The sequence below is a fragment of the Sebastes umbrosus genome, chromosome 7 (assembly GCF_015220745.1).
Source record: "Sebastes umbrosus isolate fSebUmb1 chromosome 7, fSebUmb1.pri, whole genome shotgun sequence".
Lineage (NCBI taxonomy): Eukaryota > Metazoa > Chordata > Actinopteri > Perciformes > Sebastidae > Sebastes > Sebastes umbrosus.
Window position 1 is genome coordinate 5,839,826 of NC_051275.1, and position 15,699 is coordinate 5,855,524.

A 15,699-nucleotide genomic window follows, 5' to 3' on the forward strand; every position below is an offset into this window, starting at 1 on the left:
ATTTTACAATGAATACAACATAATGACATAAAGGCAAAGCAAATGTTAGTTGATTAAGGTCATTCAGTATAATGATAGGAAGAGCATATCATCCTTCCAAATATAGAGTGAATATAATGAAGATAATTTACTAGCATGCTTGAAGAAGGTCACTAAATGCAGTATGAGTATGTAACGGACTGGAGTGTGCAGTTGTTTTTCAGGCTATAACTATAATCAAAGTTGAAATGGAGAACACAATAACTACAAATATAAATCACAAGCAAAGCTCTGTGGTTTCCTAGATGAGGGGACTTCTCTATTAAATATTAAAAAAAAGCAAAAGTGAACAAAAACAAAAAAGTGTGATTATTTCACGGAGGCACTCTCTCATTATAACTATTCACTTTATTTGGTGTTGTTTGCTCTCTACTTGTCATTTTTCTGTCAAAATGACACAATTGTACGCTTTTATTTTGAAGGACAGCCTATATGCCTGTCTTATTGTGGTGAGCTTGACTCAGCTGATTGGTCGCTGGTGTGTAAAAAGATGACACGCTGTGCGGTTGCAGAACACGGCTCTCATTGGCTGTCAGAGTCACGTGACAACTACAATCAACAACGTGCAGCCAGGAGATAAGACAACACCTCCTGTTCCTCTTAAAGAGGACTTTTACAGGGAACATTTAGAAAATACTGTTTATCATTATTCACTAATGTATTCTGTTCTCATTAGAACCTTCATTTTACGCTTCATCTCCTTTCAGGCTAAATGGCTTTTAACCTCAATTAAATCCCTGTTTGCAACTAATAAGAGCTGAAACCGTGAGAGGAACCTCATCTAATCAGCTTCATTATGAGGCTGACAGCTAAAGGTTATACTAATGCAACACATGCTGAAATAATAATAAAAGAATAAATAAACTAAGGACAGCTTTTAGGCTAATTTAACCATCATGCACTGGGGCTGGCAATTAGCACACATTAGCATGTCCTATCTAGTTTTTGTTGTCAGCTCTGATTCCATCTGCCCTTTCTGTCTCTCAGATGGTTAATGGCTGTGACTTGATTGTGGCTCATCACTGCCATTCAGGGAGCACAAAGCGCTCATCACGTCTCCCATCATCATCATCATCACCATCATTTAGGGCACACATGCTCTTTTTCTACTGCCGGCTGCCTCACACATTACAATTACACACCTTGACAAACACACTCTGTGGTCCAATGAGCAGGGTGAGCTGGTGAGAACACACGTGTCCCCTCCAGGTGAGGTTCAGAGGCTCATAAACAACAGTGACTTTGCAAAGCTGCACCTCCACATCGCTGCCATTACTGTCAGTTTCTGTTCCATCGCTCTGTTTAATCATGAATTCACATAGTAGTCAGGCTCCATCCTCCATAATGTTTGTGCTTCAAGGACTCTTACCAGCTTCCAGCATGAATATTGGTGTTTTTATATAGCTGCAAATGTTCCTCAGAGGCATAAAGTCTCTCCGGCTGAGGAAACCAAAGCACAGTTTAATGCACTTTAACCAGATGTTTTTTTCAGATATACATTTTTGTGTGCAGATTTCTGTTAAGTGTTCTGAAAACAGGGATTTTTGCGTCGCCAAAGCAGAAAGCGTGGGCATGTCAGCTCCTCCACTGATTAAAATGCATGAGTTTTCCTGCGTCCGACATCCTGTTGTTAAACAAACAACAGCAGGATGTTGTGTCACTGTTGCACAAATTACAGTTCACGGTTGGCATAACCTCTCTCTTCTTTCATTATAGTCGAAGTTGAAATAGAAATCTCAATAACTACAGATATAAATCACAAGCAAAGCCCTGGTGTGGTTTAATCTGTGTGAAGGATGCACACTGACCATCTGTTTTGGGAGCTCTGAGTTAACTACAAGCTTGTGTGTATTAGGTCAAACTGTTAAGAAGTATTTGGTGTGCTGGCTCAGGTTTTAAAATTAGAATAATCCTGTTTCTCAATTCACATCTCCTCCCCGTCAGAGTGTTCAATGCTCCAACTCATGTACCGACCACAGATTCATCAAGGTCCAGGATGTTTAACAGTTTCAGGATTTCAAAGGTCAAAGCTTTTACTTTAAAGTGGGGCTGTCAATGGATTCAAATATTTAATCGCGATTAGTTGTATGATTGTCCATAGCTAATCGTGTAATTAAACACAAATTAATCACATTTTTTATCTGTTCAAAATGTACCTTAAAGGGCGATTTGTCACGTATTTAATACTCTTATCAACATGGGGGTGGACAAATATGCTTGCTTTATGCAAATGTATGTATATATTTATTATTGGAAATCAATTAACTAGCAAACTGCAGCCCAACAGGCAACAACAGCTGTCAGTGTGTCAGTGTGCTGACTTGACTATGACTTGCCCCAAACTGCATGTGATTATCATAAAGTGGGCATGTCTGTAAAGGGGAGACTCGTGGGTACCCATAGAACCCCATTTTCATTCACATATCTTGAGGTCAGAGGTCAAGGGGACCCCTTTAAAAATGGCCATGCCAGTTTTCCTCTCCAAAATTCAGCGTATGTTTGGAGCGTTATTTAGCCTCCTTCACAACAAGCTAGTATTACATGGTTGGTACGGATGGATTCCTTAGGTTTTCTAGTTTCATATGATACTAGTAAACTGAACCTGCTATGGCCTAAAAAGCGCAAGTTGCATTAATGTGTTAAAGAAATTAGTGGCATTAAAACAAATTTTTGACAGCCCTATTTTAAAGGTATATTTATTTCATTCGCCATAATATTCTAACACGAAGGATGGAACCATCAAATCCTCAAGAAAATATAAACCACATCATCGACAAAATCTGTCAGTCTAAAACCAATTGGGACTAATTGTAGTCCAACATCCAACACTCCTTCTCATTACAGTGTATTTTTGTCTTATTTATTGATTATTGACTCACTGATGGATCTCTTTTCCAAGCTATTGTCCCTGACTGTAAGCATCAGTGTAAAATAAGATCCAGTAATTCACAATGGTTCAAACTGGTTACTAACACTGGAGAAAGGGAGGCTTTGCCATCCACATGATGGAAAATGAACCCATTTGAAAGCTCCTTTAAAACTGCCTCAGCACATTGATTCTCTTACACAAGGTCACCGTTATCTCAAGGAGAACCCACCAAACGGCTTAGCCTCTATATATACTAAAAGTCAGGGATTTGGGACCACGCGTTATTTACCAAGATCTGATCAGCTTTTATTTACTATATTCAAATTTCATTTGGCAATGCCACAGCTTCTTTTATGTCTATTTTCTTTCATCTTCCTCGCATATCTCGTTGGAATTTACTACGCTTACTCTTTTGCAAACAGGTGCATTAAAACCCTGCCTACACACTCCTGTGATTTTCCTTTCAAGATTGTAATCAGTTATATACAAAAAGCCCCCATGACCTGTTACTCACAGTTAGAACATTTTAAACTGATTTTTATTGTTGAATTATAAATGTATTGTGTAAACCAAAATAACATGCCCCTTCCTTTGTATCGAATATCTCCTAATTCAACAGTTTTATACTTCCTTTCTGGTACCTGTTGCAGATTACTATGATCCCAAATCTTGTATGCCCTTTTGTTTCTCCCCAAGATTGACATTGTTCAGGTTGTGAACAAAAACGCTGAATCAGCAATATCTTGGCCCATCCTACACCTGCAGAAAAGACTGTGATTCGCATTATTTCCTTAACCGCTAAAAGTTGGCTCGAACGTTGGCACTGGATTCTGTAGATCAAGGTCAGCGCCGTGTTAATAAACCTTTGGAGAAAAGACAGGAAGCTGCGGACAAAAGTACAATGCATACCGCAGTCTGAATCATCAATAAGTCAGTCAACCTTGACACACCAAGAGTCATGTTAAACTTTGCTGAAGGTTACCAAACTTTACTTTCATTGTTATCATAATACAAACCTACTGCAAGCTCCTCAACAAATCACAGCTTCTGCTTCAGTTAGTGAAACACACTCAAAACCAACTGGACAAAGTCTAACTGATAAATGCAAAGCTGTCAAGATGAAAGTGTTGTTGAAATCTGTGTGATGTCCATCAGCGTTTGTTTAATAGGAGGTTGATAAATTAATGGAAAAACTACACAACACAAAACAATGTAAGGGCAGCGAATGTCACTTTGACTGATTTGAGGAGCGTTAGTCTAAAACACTGCAAAATTGAGTCATGTGGTAGTGGGAAGTCTAAAAAGATCATGAGACAACACAAAACAAACTATGAGAAAGAGGAGAAAAGGTGATCACGGATAGACCCTCACCATCAGACTAAATTATACTTAAAAAAACAGTATTTATAATTAGGATAACGCAAATTCGCTTTAACGCCACTAATATCTTTAACACATTAACGTAACTTGCGATTTTTAGGTTGTAGTGGGCTCAGTTTTTTGTCATAGTAGCTTGTTTGGAGGCTAAATAACGAGGAAAAACTGGCATGGCCATTTTTAAAGGGGTCCCCTTGACCTCTGACCTCAAGATATGTGAATGAAAATGGGGTTCTATGGGTACCCACGAGTCTCCCCTTTACAGACATGCCCACTTTATGATAATCACATGCAGTTTAGGGGCAAATCATAGTCAAGTCAGCACACTGACAGCTGTTGTTGCCTGATTTCCAAAAATAAATATATACATACATTTGCATAAAGCAAGTATATCTGTCCACTCCCACGTTTATAAGAGTATTAAATACTTGACAAATCTTTGTATTTATAATAGAATCAACAGACTCAAAAATGATTATCGACAGTGTCAACAAAAAACTAAAATTATGAGCTTCAACAAATTGACTGCAGTTGACTACAGGGCTACTATCGTAAGATGTTTCTGTTATTTTGTCCAACCCTCTCTGTTAGTGTTTTAAGCCTCCACTGATCATTTCTTCAACACCCGTTTGGCTCAAACATTCTGAGTTTATGTGCACCCGACTGTTGCGTGTTCTTTTCCTTTTTGCTATTTTTAAACATGAAACAGTGGCTGTGCATAATGCGAACAAGCAGAGAACAGGAAAGGTAACCCAGATCTGTCGCATGAATCTCTGCAGAAAAATAGCAACTTCCCCAAATCCACAGGGAGCAATAAAACACTGGTGTCCGACATGGTGTGATTTCCTTATTCCATATTAACACAAAGATTTCACCCAACTACATCTATTGTGTAGAATTCCAAACCAACTAGATCATATTTTCATGCTCAGATGGAGACACGTGTTTGGGTAAAATACAGAAAAATATGATTTCTGTCTCTCCACAGGTCTTCACTGATTGGAAAAAAAAATATGAAGAGTACCTCTGTGTGCTGCTTTCATGAACACCAGAGGCATACAAAGGCAAAATGAGATTTCCGGCGAGACACAATAATGAATGCAATCAGACACAGACCTCTCCACACTGTTATTCTGCTGTATATCAGGGAACCTTTCACTGTGATAACATCTCTAGACATTGTTTTCCATCAGTAATTTATAGCAGGTGTAGTCAGGTTATTATATTTGGTTCAGCGGGTTTATCAAGACTAAGCAGTTAAAGTGGCAGAAGGCAGAATATTTTTTGGCATCATTGGGCAAAAATTCCATAATAACCTTTCAGCATATTGTAATTCAAGTGCTCTGAGAGAAAACTAGACTTCTGGCTCTGTTTTCAGGCTTTAAAAAATCTAGCCTATGATGGGAGACTTTGGCCAATCACAGGTCATTTCAGAGAGAGAGCGTTCCTATTGGCTGTTCATTCAACGGAGGCAGCTGTCAATCACTCGCAAACTCCGATCTAACGGTCAAACTAGGCAGCGCTGTTCAAATATTAATCAATATTCTGTTACTGTAATGCCTACTTCTGACGTAAAATGTTTTCAGAAACATTTTGTAGTGATTGACAGCTGGTCAGAGACAGCAAGGCTCCAGCTCGGCTCCGATTGGTTGTTTTCCTCCGGTCTGTGAAGTCTTGCAGATGCCGTTTTTTTTTTTTTTTTCCCAATTACCTGTCTCATGCACTACTGTCAGGATATAGTGACAGTTTAATAAAAATATCTTTTTAAAATCCCATTTGCTCCAATCTTGCCTACTTCAGCTTTAATAAATGTGTTGTACTACTGGTACATTTACCATGGCTTCACTTTGACTTTCAGGAAGGAATTTTAGAATAAAAATTCTGTAACTTTAGAAGATACTCCGTTGATTTGTCTGACTCAGACAAACTTTCATATACATTTTTGCAAAAAATGACAACTGTGGATTTTGTCCCTCATCACTTAACATTGAAAACACATAGGAACGGAGGAATGATCACAGCAAGCAAAGCCTCTTTCAGTGTTCACAGGGGCACCTGGCCATTGTTTTAAAGGTCCAGTGTGGAGGATTTAGTGGCATCTAGCGGTGAGATTGCAACTGAATACCCCTCCGCTCATCCCTCCCTTTCTAAGTGTGTCAGAGAACTACGGTGGCCTTCAGGTAAGGTAACATAAAAACATGAAAGGCTCTCTATAGAGCCAATGTTTGGTTTGTCCGTTCTGGGCTACTGTAGAAACATGTTTGAGCAACATGGCGTGAAGAGGACCCGCTCCCTATGTAGACATGAAGGGCTCATTCTAAGCTAACGGAAACACAACGATTCTTAGTTTTATGTGATTATACACTAGTGAATACAGAATTATGAATATTATTTTCCATTCCTAATAATAGATCTCCCAAAGTGCTACACACTGAACCTTTAAGACTTGGAAAATGTTTAATTTATCCTTCAGAAATCAGAAACAGACCCATTCCCCTAAAGTCTTGAGAAATAGATAAAGCTCACATGGAAGAACTGTTATAAAACAATATAAAGCCCTGCATCTTGTAATGTGGTGAGAAAGTGTACATTTCCCTGAAGTGTATACAGTTTTTCCCCTAATATAGCTGTAAACATAGTATGACACAATACACAACACACTCCTGAGTGCTTTTAATGTTCAATGAAATTAAATTTGACACTAGAAGATATGACAGATGGAAAATGGCCTTTTGGTGCGCCTTGCAGGCATCGGCAAAAAACAAAAGAAACTTGTGGTTTATCAGAAGGAAAACATTGCAGCAGTTGTTCTGCTGATTTCAGAGAATCACTGAAAAGACACTGAAAACAATTTGAACAAACTGGTAACCGATTAAAGGGACTCTATGTAAGAAACAGAAATTGCTTGTTAACAGCGACACCTGTGGCTGTTAAGTCAACGAAAGTCAGCGTCCCGTTGCTCGCGCTTGTTCTCGCTCTAAATAGACATGAACGAGCATCGGTCAAAAGAGTGAGGCAACACACGTCAGCTAAAACCCCAATATCACTCTATATTTCAGCTGCTTGGCAGTAATGTTAGCTGACCAGACAAAGGTCTCTGCATGAATCAATGCTGATCCTAGTGTTAACTTTTCCTGCTTCGGCCTCCCGACCGCTGTCAGAAGGAACAGGGGAGACACCGGAGTTTTGGTCGTAAACGATAACGTTTCTTGCTGCGGAGCCCCGTCACTTCAGGAAACAAGACATGGGAAACCTCTGTTGGTCTGGAGGAGCTGCAGCAGTTATTTCTGCACAAAGGTCCACTGTACATTCACCAGATATTCTCAGAGCTAAACTAACTCTTCTGCAGTGTGTAATCTGCGCACATGCACGTGAGAGGTGGAGCGAGAGAGCGAGTTAGAACGAGCGCGGTGTGTGAGTGAAGGCAAGCAGGCAGAGGAGCAGAGTACAGCAGAGACTCCGGCCCTGAAGACCAAAGCTATGGTCTCCTCCATGTCTTCTGACCGCGGTCAGGGGGCCGAAGCAGAAAGATCCAACACTGTTTAGCAAGACGGGCTTCACTAGATAGAACTTTGTGGTTTTGGTGCTTCCGTGAGTCTGAACAGCGTAGCCACACGCGAGCGCGCATGTGACACCGACCCGCAATGATTTATACATGTAAGAAGTTAAAAACAGTGCCTTTAAGACAGGAAACTAACACAAGGTTTCCCATGTTGTTGCATATTGTACAGAATACACAAACTGCAAAAGGACTGAGTCTGAAATACCAGTCATTAAATACAAAATGCAAAAATAATGCAGATTTCCTTTCCTGGCAAAGATGTTATTTGTGAAAATGTAAAAATGTCTTCAGAAAAAATATATTTCTTCTTTCTTTACATAAATTTACAGTATAGAAAATAATGGAATTAAAAATCACGTAGAACAGTAGCTAACAAAATTTACAGCATTAAAAAAAGTTTTGTTCTTCGAGGCTAATTATTTAGCTGGTTCAATTCCTGTGAGAATCTAATGGAAATTTGGGTTTCCCCTCATCGTCTGTGGCTGCTCTGGTTGACGTCTGTGGTTCACGTGTAGCGGCTCTTGTGATCTCATGACGATGTCAACAGATATGGGAAATACGAAACGATCCTTCATCTGTGCGATCTTCTCCTGTGGAACGCTGTGCTTGTTCCTCCTGGAGGGAAAACAGAGCAGCGTGGTGATGTCAGTTTCTATACGTCGCCAAAAGTTTGCACTGGCATGTAAATATTATGATAATTAAGAAGTCATACTTCTCCAGCTCGTAAGGATCAAACTTCCAGCTGGTCTCAGGTTCACAAAAGTCCACTTTGTATCCTCTCTCCAAGGCCTGTTAAAAAGTTTAGGATCTATGAAGGTGGTGTGGTACACTGTAACCAAACACTCAATTATATTCTAAATCTAAATTATATCATATCTAAATTATATTTAAAATCCCGTACTCACCATTTGGACATATGGCTTCATTTCCCAAGCTTGGCCGTTTGTATTATCAATGATAATGGGAGATCGCCCATCACGAATAGCATCTTTAGCTGAAAGAGAATTAAACACACAAAAAACCCTGATTTAAATCATTTCAGGCAAGAAAATAAAAACCTCTTCAAACCACATTTTTTTAAACGGTCACCTAAAGCTGAGCTCAGACTACAGGAGTTTCAAAATCCGAACCAAATTTTAAATCGAGCTGTGTGACGCACATGAGGAGAAACTTCACAGATGTTTTTCTCTCTAATCTCAAACATACACACGCTACAAGATTTGAAAATAATGCACACACTACAGGACATAATTAAGATTATCGGACCAAAGGGAGCAATGCACCACCTCACGTTAGGGCTGTGAATTGGAACGAATCTGGCGATACAATACGTATCATGATAAAGGGGTTACGATTTTTAAGAAAACCGTCATAGTATAAAAAAACACATCACCATAATGCATAAAATCTGAATAAAAAAGTTTACTTTTTTATGCAATCAGTACAGTGGGATCTGTATTTGCATATATCCCAGAGGGCACATATCTGAGAGGACACATATCTTTGCAAGTGAAAGAAAGTATTCACTGAGTTAATCTTTGCATGGAAACTGTTAATTAAAAATTAATGGTGTTTTTGAGAATTGATACAGTATCACAAAATATAATATTGCGATATTTTCTGATACACCTACCTCATGGGATCTCATGGGGAAGCAGATGTAAACAAAATTGAGACCGACATGGTGCAACAACTTGCTGTAGTGATGCTTTGCAGTGAGGAAAAACAAAAGCAGAAGGCTGAACTAGCCTGGATGAGAAAATGGTCGGGGAGCGCCGTCAACACGGGTTGTCTATTCTTCAGCAAGAACTGGAGGTGAGTTTTAATAACTGTCAACAGTGGTATGCTAGCTAACGTTAGCCTCAAGGGCTAGAATGTTTGCTGTTGCTTGGCAACGCCGTCAGCTGCTCCGGCTTGTCTGACTCATTGGCTGCTGTGGTCCCGCTCGGAAAGAACGGATGTAATCATTCAGATTTTAACTCCTAAATATCAAACATGTTTGGATTGAATCGGGGCGGCCCCCGATGAGTCAGTGAACAGTTAGGGAGGTTTAAAGGGTCAGTGTGTAAGATCTGGCAACATCTAGCGGAGAGGTTGCAGATTGCAACCTCTCCGCTATATTCCATTTCTGCCAATAGATCCCCCTAAATGTTACACACTGGTCCTTTAAGAAAACTTGTTGCTTTCATAATGCATCCACTTCATTAGCTAAAAGGGCGCTTATGTTAGTTTTTTGTGGGTGGGTGGTGTGGATGACTTTTTCCCAACAGGCAGAGACACTGAACTGAATTTTTAAACTAAAGACTGAATGTAACTACTCTTCATATATGTCTGAAAATACTCTCATTGTGAAGAGAACACAGCAGAGACTGTCCTGATCAAAGTTTCACAGAAATGCCTTTGTGATGATGAGATGAAAACTTATAGAACCCGTGTGAGCTTTTAAAGAGACAATACCTCTGTTCTGGTTCCATTCATGTGCTGCTCCGAGAAGGCCTGCATCGTATCGGTACCCATCTCTGTGAGCAAAGTAGTCATCTGTGCTCAGTATTAGCCCGCTGGGACCAGTGGAGAGCAGCTCCCTGTCAGAAAGATGGGACACAAATGTACAATGAAAATATGGTCAGGATTGGAAATTAACTTTTAGACTCCTTTAAACCGACAATGCACTCATTTAAGATTACACGAAGACGTACCTGGCCATTGTTGATTTCCCAGATCCTGGTAATCCCCTCATCAAGATCAGTACCGAGGAAGAAGGGTTAGTGTTGGCAGGGGGTCGGCGTTGATGCTCCCACGATTCATTTTTGGAATCGTATCTCTGGCTTCTGTCATAATTTTGACCAAACTGACACGATTCTTCTTTTCTATCTCCGGACGATCCAACCTTGACATTATCTGAGCGTACATCATAGCTCCGAATCCGTTCATCCTTGTCAAAGTGGTGTGAAGAATCTCCATAAAAGCCCTGAGAGGGGGGACTGCAGACATTTGGAGGTGGGAAACTAGAAAATGTTGGAAAATGCGACTCCTCTTGATGCTGGTTTGTCGTGCCCGAACTACTCCAGTTTTGATTCACGTGTGGCGGCGGGTTACGTGGATTCAGGAATGCAGATGGGGGTGGTGGGCAATGGAACGGGGGTCTGTGAAATCTCTGGTCCGGCGGTCTGTTCAGCGTTTGAGGATGATGCCACTGATTTTGAGTAGGAGCAGCTGGCCCCGGCCTTCTGGGGTAGTATGGCTCATTTTGATGCCAGTGTGGCCACGATGGCTGATTCTGCCCACTGTTTCTCTGGTAGCCATCTGTTCCTGCATGTCTGCCTGCGTACTCAACTCTCTCCTCGCCGACGTCCAGAGTCTCTCTGCTGGTAGAGGTCTTAGGAGGTTTAGATGGTCGAACACGACCTGCATGTTGTTTCCCTGGGTTGTAATTAGCACCATCAGGTGTATCGATCTTCTCCAGCTCTTTGTAAAACTCACTCAGTGTGTCTTCAATGTTAGACTTGACTTTCTTGACTTTCTTGACTTTCTTGACTTTCTTGACTTTCTTTTTGGTTGATTTCCGAGGAGGACCTGCTGGACCGATGAAGGTGGTGCTGGTGAGTCCTACCTGCTTTAACACACGATCCCTCACACTTGTGTCTGGACGGCTGGAGTCGTTGCTCACAAGTTTAGTGTCTTTGTTAGCAGAGTGACCTCTGCTATTTCCGGTTCTTCCACCCACACAGGAGTTTCCTATGTGAGGAGAGGTCTTATAGGAGGACCCAGAATGAGACATCTGCATGGAAACAGATTAAAGCACAGGGAACATGTTGAATACTCAGTTAACCATAGAAACACTCAGTTAACCATAGAAACACTCAGTTAACCATAAAAACACTCAGTTAACCATAAAAACACTCAGTTAACCATAGAAACACTCAGTTAACCATAGAAACACTCAGTTAACCATAAAAACACTCAGTTAACCATAAAAACACTCAGTTAACCATAAAAACACTCAGTTAACCAGAGAAACACTCAGTTAACCATAAAAACACTCAGTTAACCATAGAAACACTCAGTTAACCATAAAACACTCAGTTAACCAGAGAAACACTCAGTTAACCATAAAACACTCAGTTAACCATAAAAACACTCAGTTAACCAGAGAAACACTCAGTTAACCATAAAAACACTCAGTTAAACCATAGAACACTCAGTAACCATAACACTCAGTTAACCATAAAAAACACTCAGTTAACCATATAAAACACTCAGTTAACCATAGAAACACTCAGTTAACCATAGAAACACTCAGTTAACCATAGAAACCACTCAGTTAACCATAAAAACACTCAGTTAACCATAAAAACACTCAGTTAACCATAAAAACACTCAGGTTAACATATAAACCACTCAGTTAACCATAGAAACACTCAGTTAACCATAAAAACACTCAGTTAACCATAGAAACACTCAGTTAACCATAGAAACACTCAGTTAACCATAGAAACACTCAGTTAACCATAGAAACACTCAGTTAACCATAGAAACACTCAGTTAACCATAGAAACACTCAGTTAACCATAGAAACACTCAGTTAACCATAGAAACACTCAGTTAACCATAGAAACACTCAGTTAACCATAAAAACACTCAGTTAACCATAGAAACACTCAGTTAACCATAGAAACACTCAGTTAACCATAGAAACACTCAGTTAACCATAAAAACACTCAGTTAACCATAGAAACACTCAGTTAACCATAGAAACACTCAGTTAACCATAAAAACACTCAGTTAACCATAAAAACACTCAGTTAACCATAAAACACTCAGTTAACCATAGAAACACTCAGTTAACCATAAAAACACTCAGTTAACCATAGAAACACTCAGTTAACCATAAAAACACTCAGTTAACCATAGAAACACTCAGTTAACCATAAAAACACTCAGTTAACCATAGAAAACACTCAGTTAACCATAGAAAACACTCAGTTAACCATAGAAACACTCAGTTAACCATAGAAAACACTCAGTTAACCATAAAAACACTCAGTTAACCATAGAAACACTCAGTTAACCATAGAAACACTCAGTTAACCATAGAAACACTCAGTTAACCATAAAAACACTCAGTTAACCATAGAAACACTCAGTTAACCATAAAACACTCAGTTAACCATAAAAACACTCAGTTAACCATAGAAACACTCAGTTAACCATAAAAACACTCAGTTAACCATAGAAACACTCAGTTAACCATAAAAACACTCAGTTAACCATAGAAACACTCAGTTAACCATAGAAACACTCAGTTAACCATAAAAACACTCAGTTAACCATAGAAACACTCAGTTAACCATAGAAACACTCAGTTAACCATAGAAACACTCAGTTAACCATAGAAACACTCAGTTAACCATAAAAACACTCAGTTAACCATAAAAACACTCAGTTAACCATAAAAACACTCAGTTAACCATAGAAACACTCAGTTAACCATAAAAACACTCAGTTAACCATAAAAACACTCAGTTAACCATAGAAACACTCAGTTAACCATAAAAACACTCAGTTAACCATAGAAACACTCAGTTAACCATAAAAACACTCAGTTAACCATAAAAACACTCAGTTAACCATAGAAACACTCAGTTAACCATAGAAACACTCAGTTAACCATAGAAACACTCAGTTAACCATAAAAACACTCAGTTAACCATAAAAACACTCAGTTAACCATAGAAACACTCAGTTAACCATAGAAACACTCAGTTAACCATAGAAACACTCAGTTAACCATAAAAACACTCAGTTAACCATAAAAACACTCAGTTAACCATAGAAACACTCAGTTAACCATAAAAACACTCAGTTAACCATAGAAACACTCAGTTAACCATAAAAACACTCAGTTAACCATAGAAACACTCAGTTAACCATAAAAACACTCAGTTAACCATAGAAACACTCAGTTAACCATAGAAACACTCAGTTAACCATAGAAACACTCAGTTAACCATAGAAACACTCAGTTAACCATAAAAACACTCAGTTAACCATAAAAACACTCAGTTAACCATAGAAACACTCAGTTAACCATAGAAACACTCAGTTAACCATAAAAACACTCAGTTAACCATAGAAACACTCAGTTAACCATAAAAACACTCAGTTAACCATAGAAACACTCAGTTAACCATAGAAACACTCAGTTAACCATAGAAACACTCAGTTAACCATAAAAACACTCAGTTAACCATAGAAACACTCAGTTAACCATAGAAACACTCAGTTAACCATAGAAACACTCAGTTAACCATAAAAACACTCAGTTAACCATAAAAACACTCAGTTAACCATAGAAACACTCAGTTAACCATAGAAACACTCAGTTAACCATAAAAACACTCAGTTAACCATAGAAACACTCAGTTAACCATAAAAACACTCAGTTAACCATAGAAACACTCAGTTAACCATAGAAACACTCAGTTAACCATAGAAACACTCAGTTAACCATAAAAACACTCAGTTAACCATAAAAACACTCAGTTAACCATAAAAACACTCAGTTAACCATAAAAACACTCAGTTAACCATAGAAACACTCAGTTAGAAATACCAAGTGTTTAGTTATTTTCAATATTAGTTTTTGGTTCCGCGAATTCATGGTTACAATGTAGGTGAGCAGGTAAACAGGTAAACAGGTAAACAGGTAAACAGGTAAACAGGTAAACAGGTAACGTTATCTAGAGATATAGAGACATTATGTTAGTGCGCTTAAAGCTAAACCGGAACTAGCCATCCGTTAGCTGATGTCACCTCAGAGCTACAGAAGACGGTGATAAGTACAACTCTGTGACGTTTAACTATTTACCACCTTAACACTAGACACAGAGTTAATGTTACTACCCATCTATGCTTACCGTAAACATTCAGGATGCAGAAATGATGGAAAAAACGATAATAAAAAGAAACCGCCGGCACACAAGTCCTCATCGCAGGTGGATTGTGTTTACGGAAGTGACGTATTCTTACTCTTCTTCTTCTCCTCATTAGAGGCCGGGGAACCGGATGATGAGCGCCCCCAGCTGGACTGGAGGTGACACAGCAGACAGTCATCACAAGATACTAACATGGACCAAAAGAATCCTCTTTAATATAATATGATGGTGTTGTTTCATCTCCTTCTACTTCTCCTTTTGACTAAAATATGACCGGAAGTGGGCTTGATTATTAGAAAACAAATATGTTTGAAGGCAAATTAACTGGGTTAGTTTAAAGATATAATGAAGACTTTTGGTGCTGTTGACCTTATTAAGTTATGAAGAACCTTCCTATAAAAGTGAATTTGTAACAATTTTCTATAATTGTACTTATAATCAGCTTCTTGGGACTGATTTAACACATAGTAGGCTATAAACATTTTTTTATTAGGGCTGTCAAAGTTAATGTGATAATAACATTTTAAAGCAAATTTGTTTTAACGCCACTAATTTCTTTAACAAATTAACACAACTTGCTATTTTTAGGTTATAGTGGGCTCTGTTTTAAAGCTTTAGTGAACTAGAAAACCTAAGGAATCCTTTGGTACCAGCTATTTATCGTAAAGGATGCAAAATAACGCTCCAATCTTGCGCTAAATCTTGTCGAGAAAAAAATGTCATGGCCATTTTCAAAGGGGTCCCTTGACCTCTGACCTCAAGATATGTGAATGAAAATAGGTTCTATGGGTACCCACGAGTCTCCCCTTTACCGACATGCCCACTTTATGATAATCACATGCAGTTTTGGGCAAGTCATAGTCAAGTCAGCACACTGACACACTGACAACTGTTGTTGCCTGTTGGGCTTGAGTTTG

The 15,699-nt window shown here is 39.0% G+C and overlaps 1 protein-coding gene across 1 annotated transcript; it reads right to left on the minus strand.

Moving 5' to 3' along the window:
* Positions 1 to 8,092: 8,092 nt before the first annotated feature.
* n4bp2l2 (NEDD4 binding protein 2-like 2) lies at positions 8,093 to 14,908 on the minus strand. The gene is made up of 6 exons (XM_037776442.1): positions 14,765 to 14,908; positions 10,544 to 11,625; positions 10,305 to 10,429; positions 8,753 to 8,841; positions 8,560 to 8,636; positions 8,093 to 8,462 (listed from the first exon to the last, which is right to left on the minus strand). Exons 1-6 carry the CDS (start codon positions 14,771 to 14,773, stop codon positions 8,294 to 8,296), a joined length of 1,551 nt encoding a protein of 516 aa, XP_037632370.1. The 5' UTR covers positions 14,774 to 14,908; the 3' UTR covers positions 8,093 to 8,293.
* Between the last annotated feature and the right edge of the window lie 791 nt (positions 14,909 to 15,699).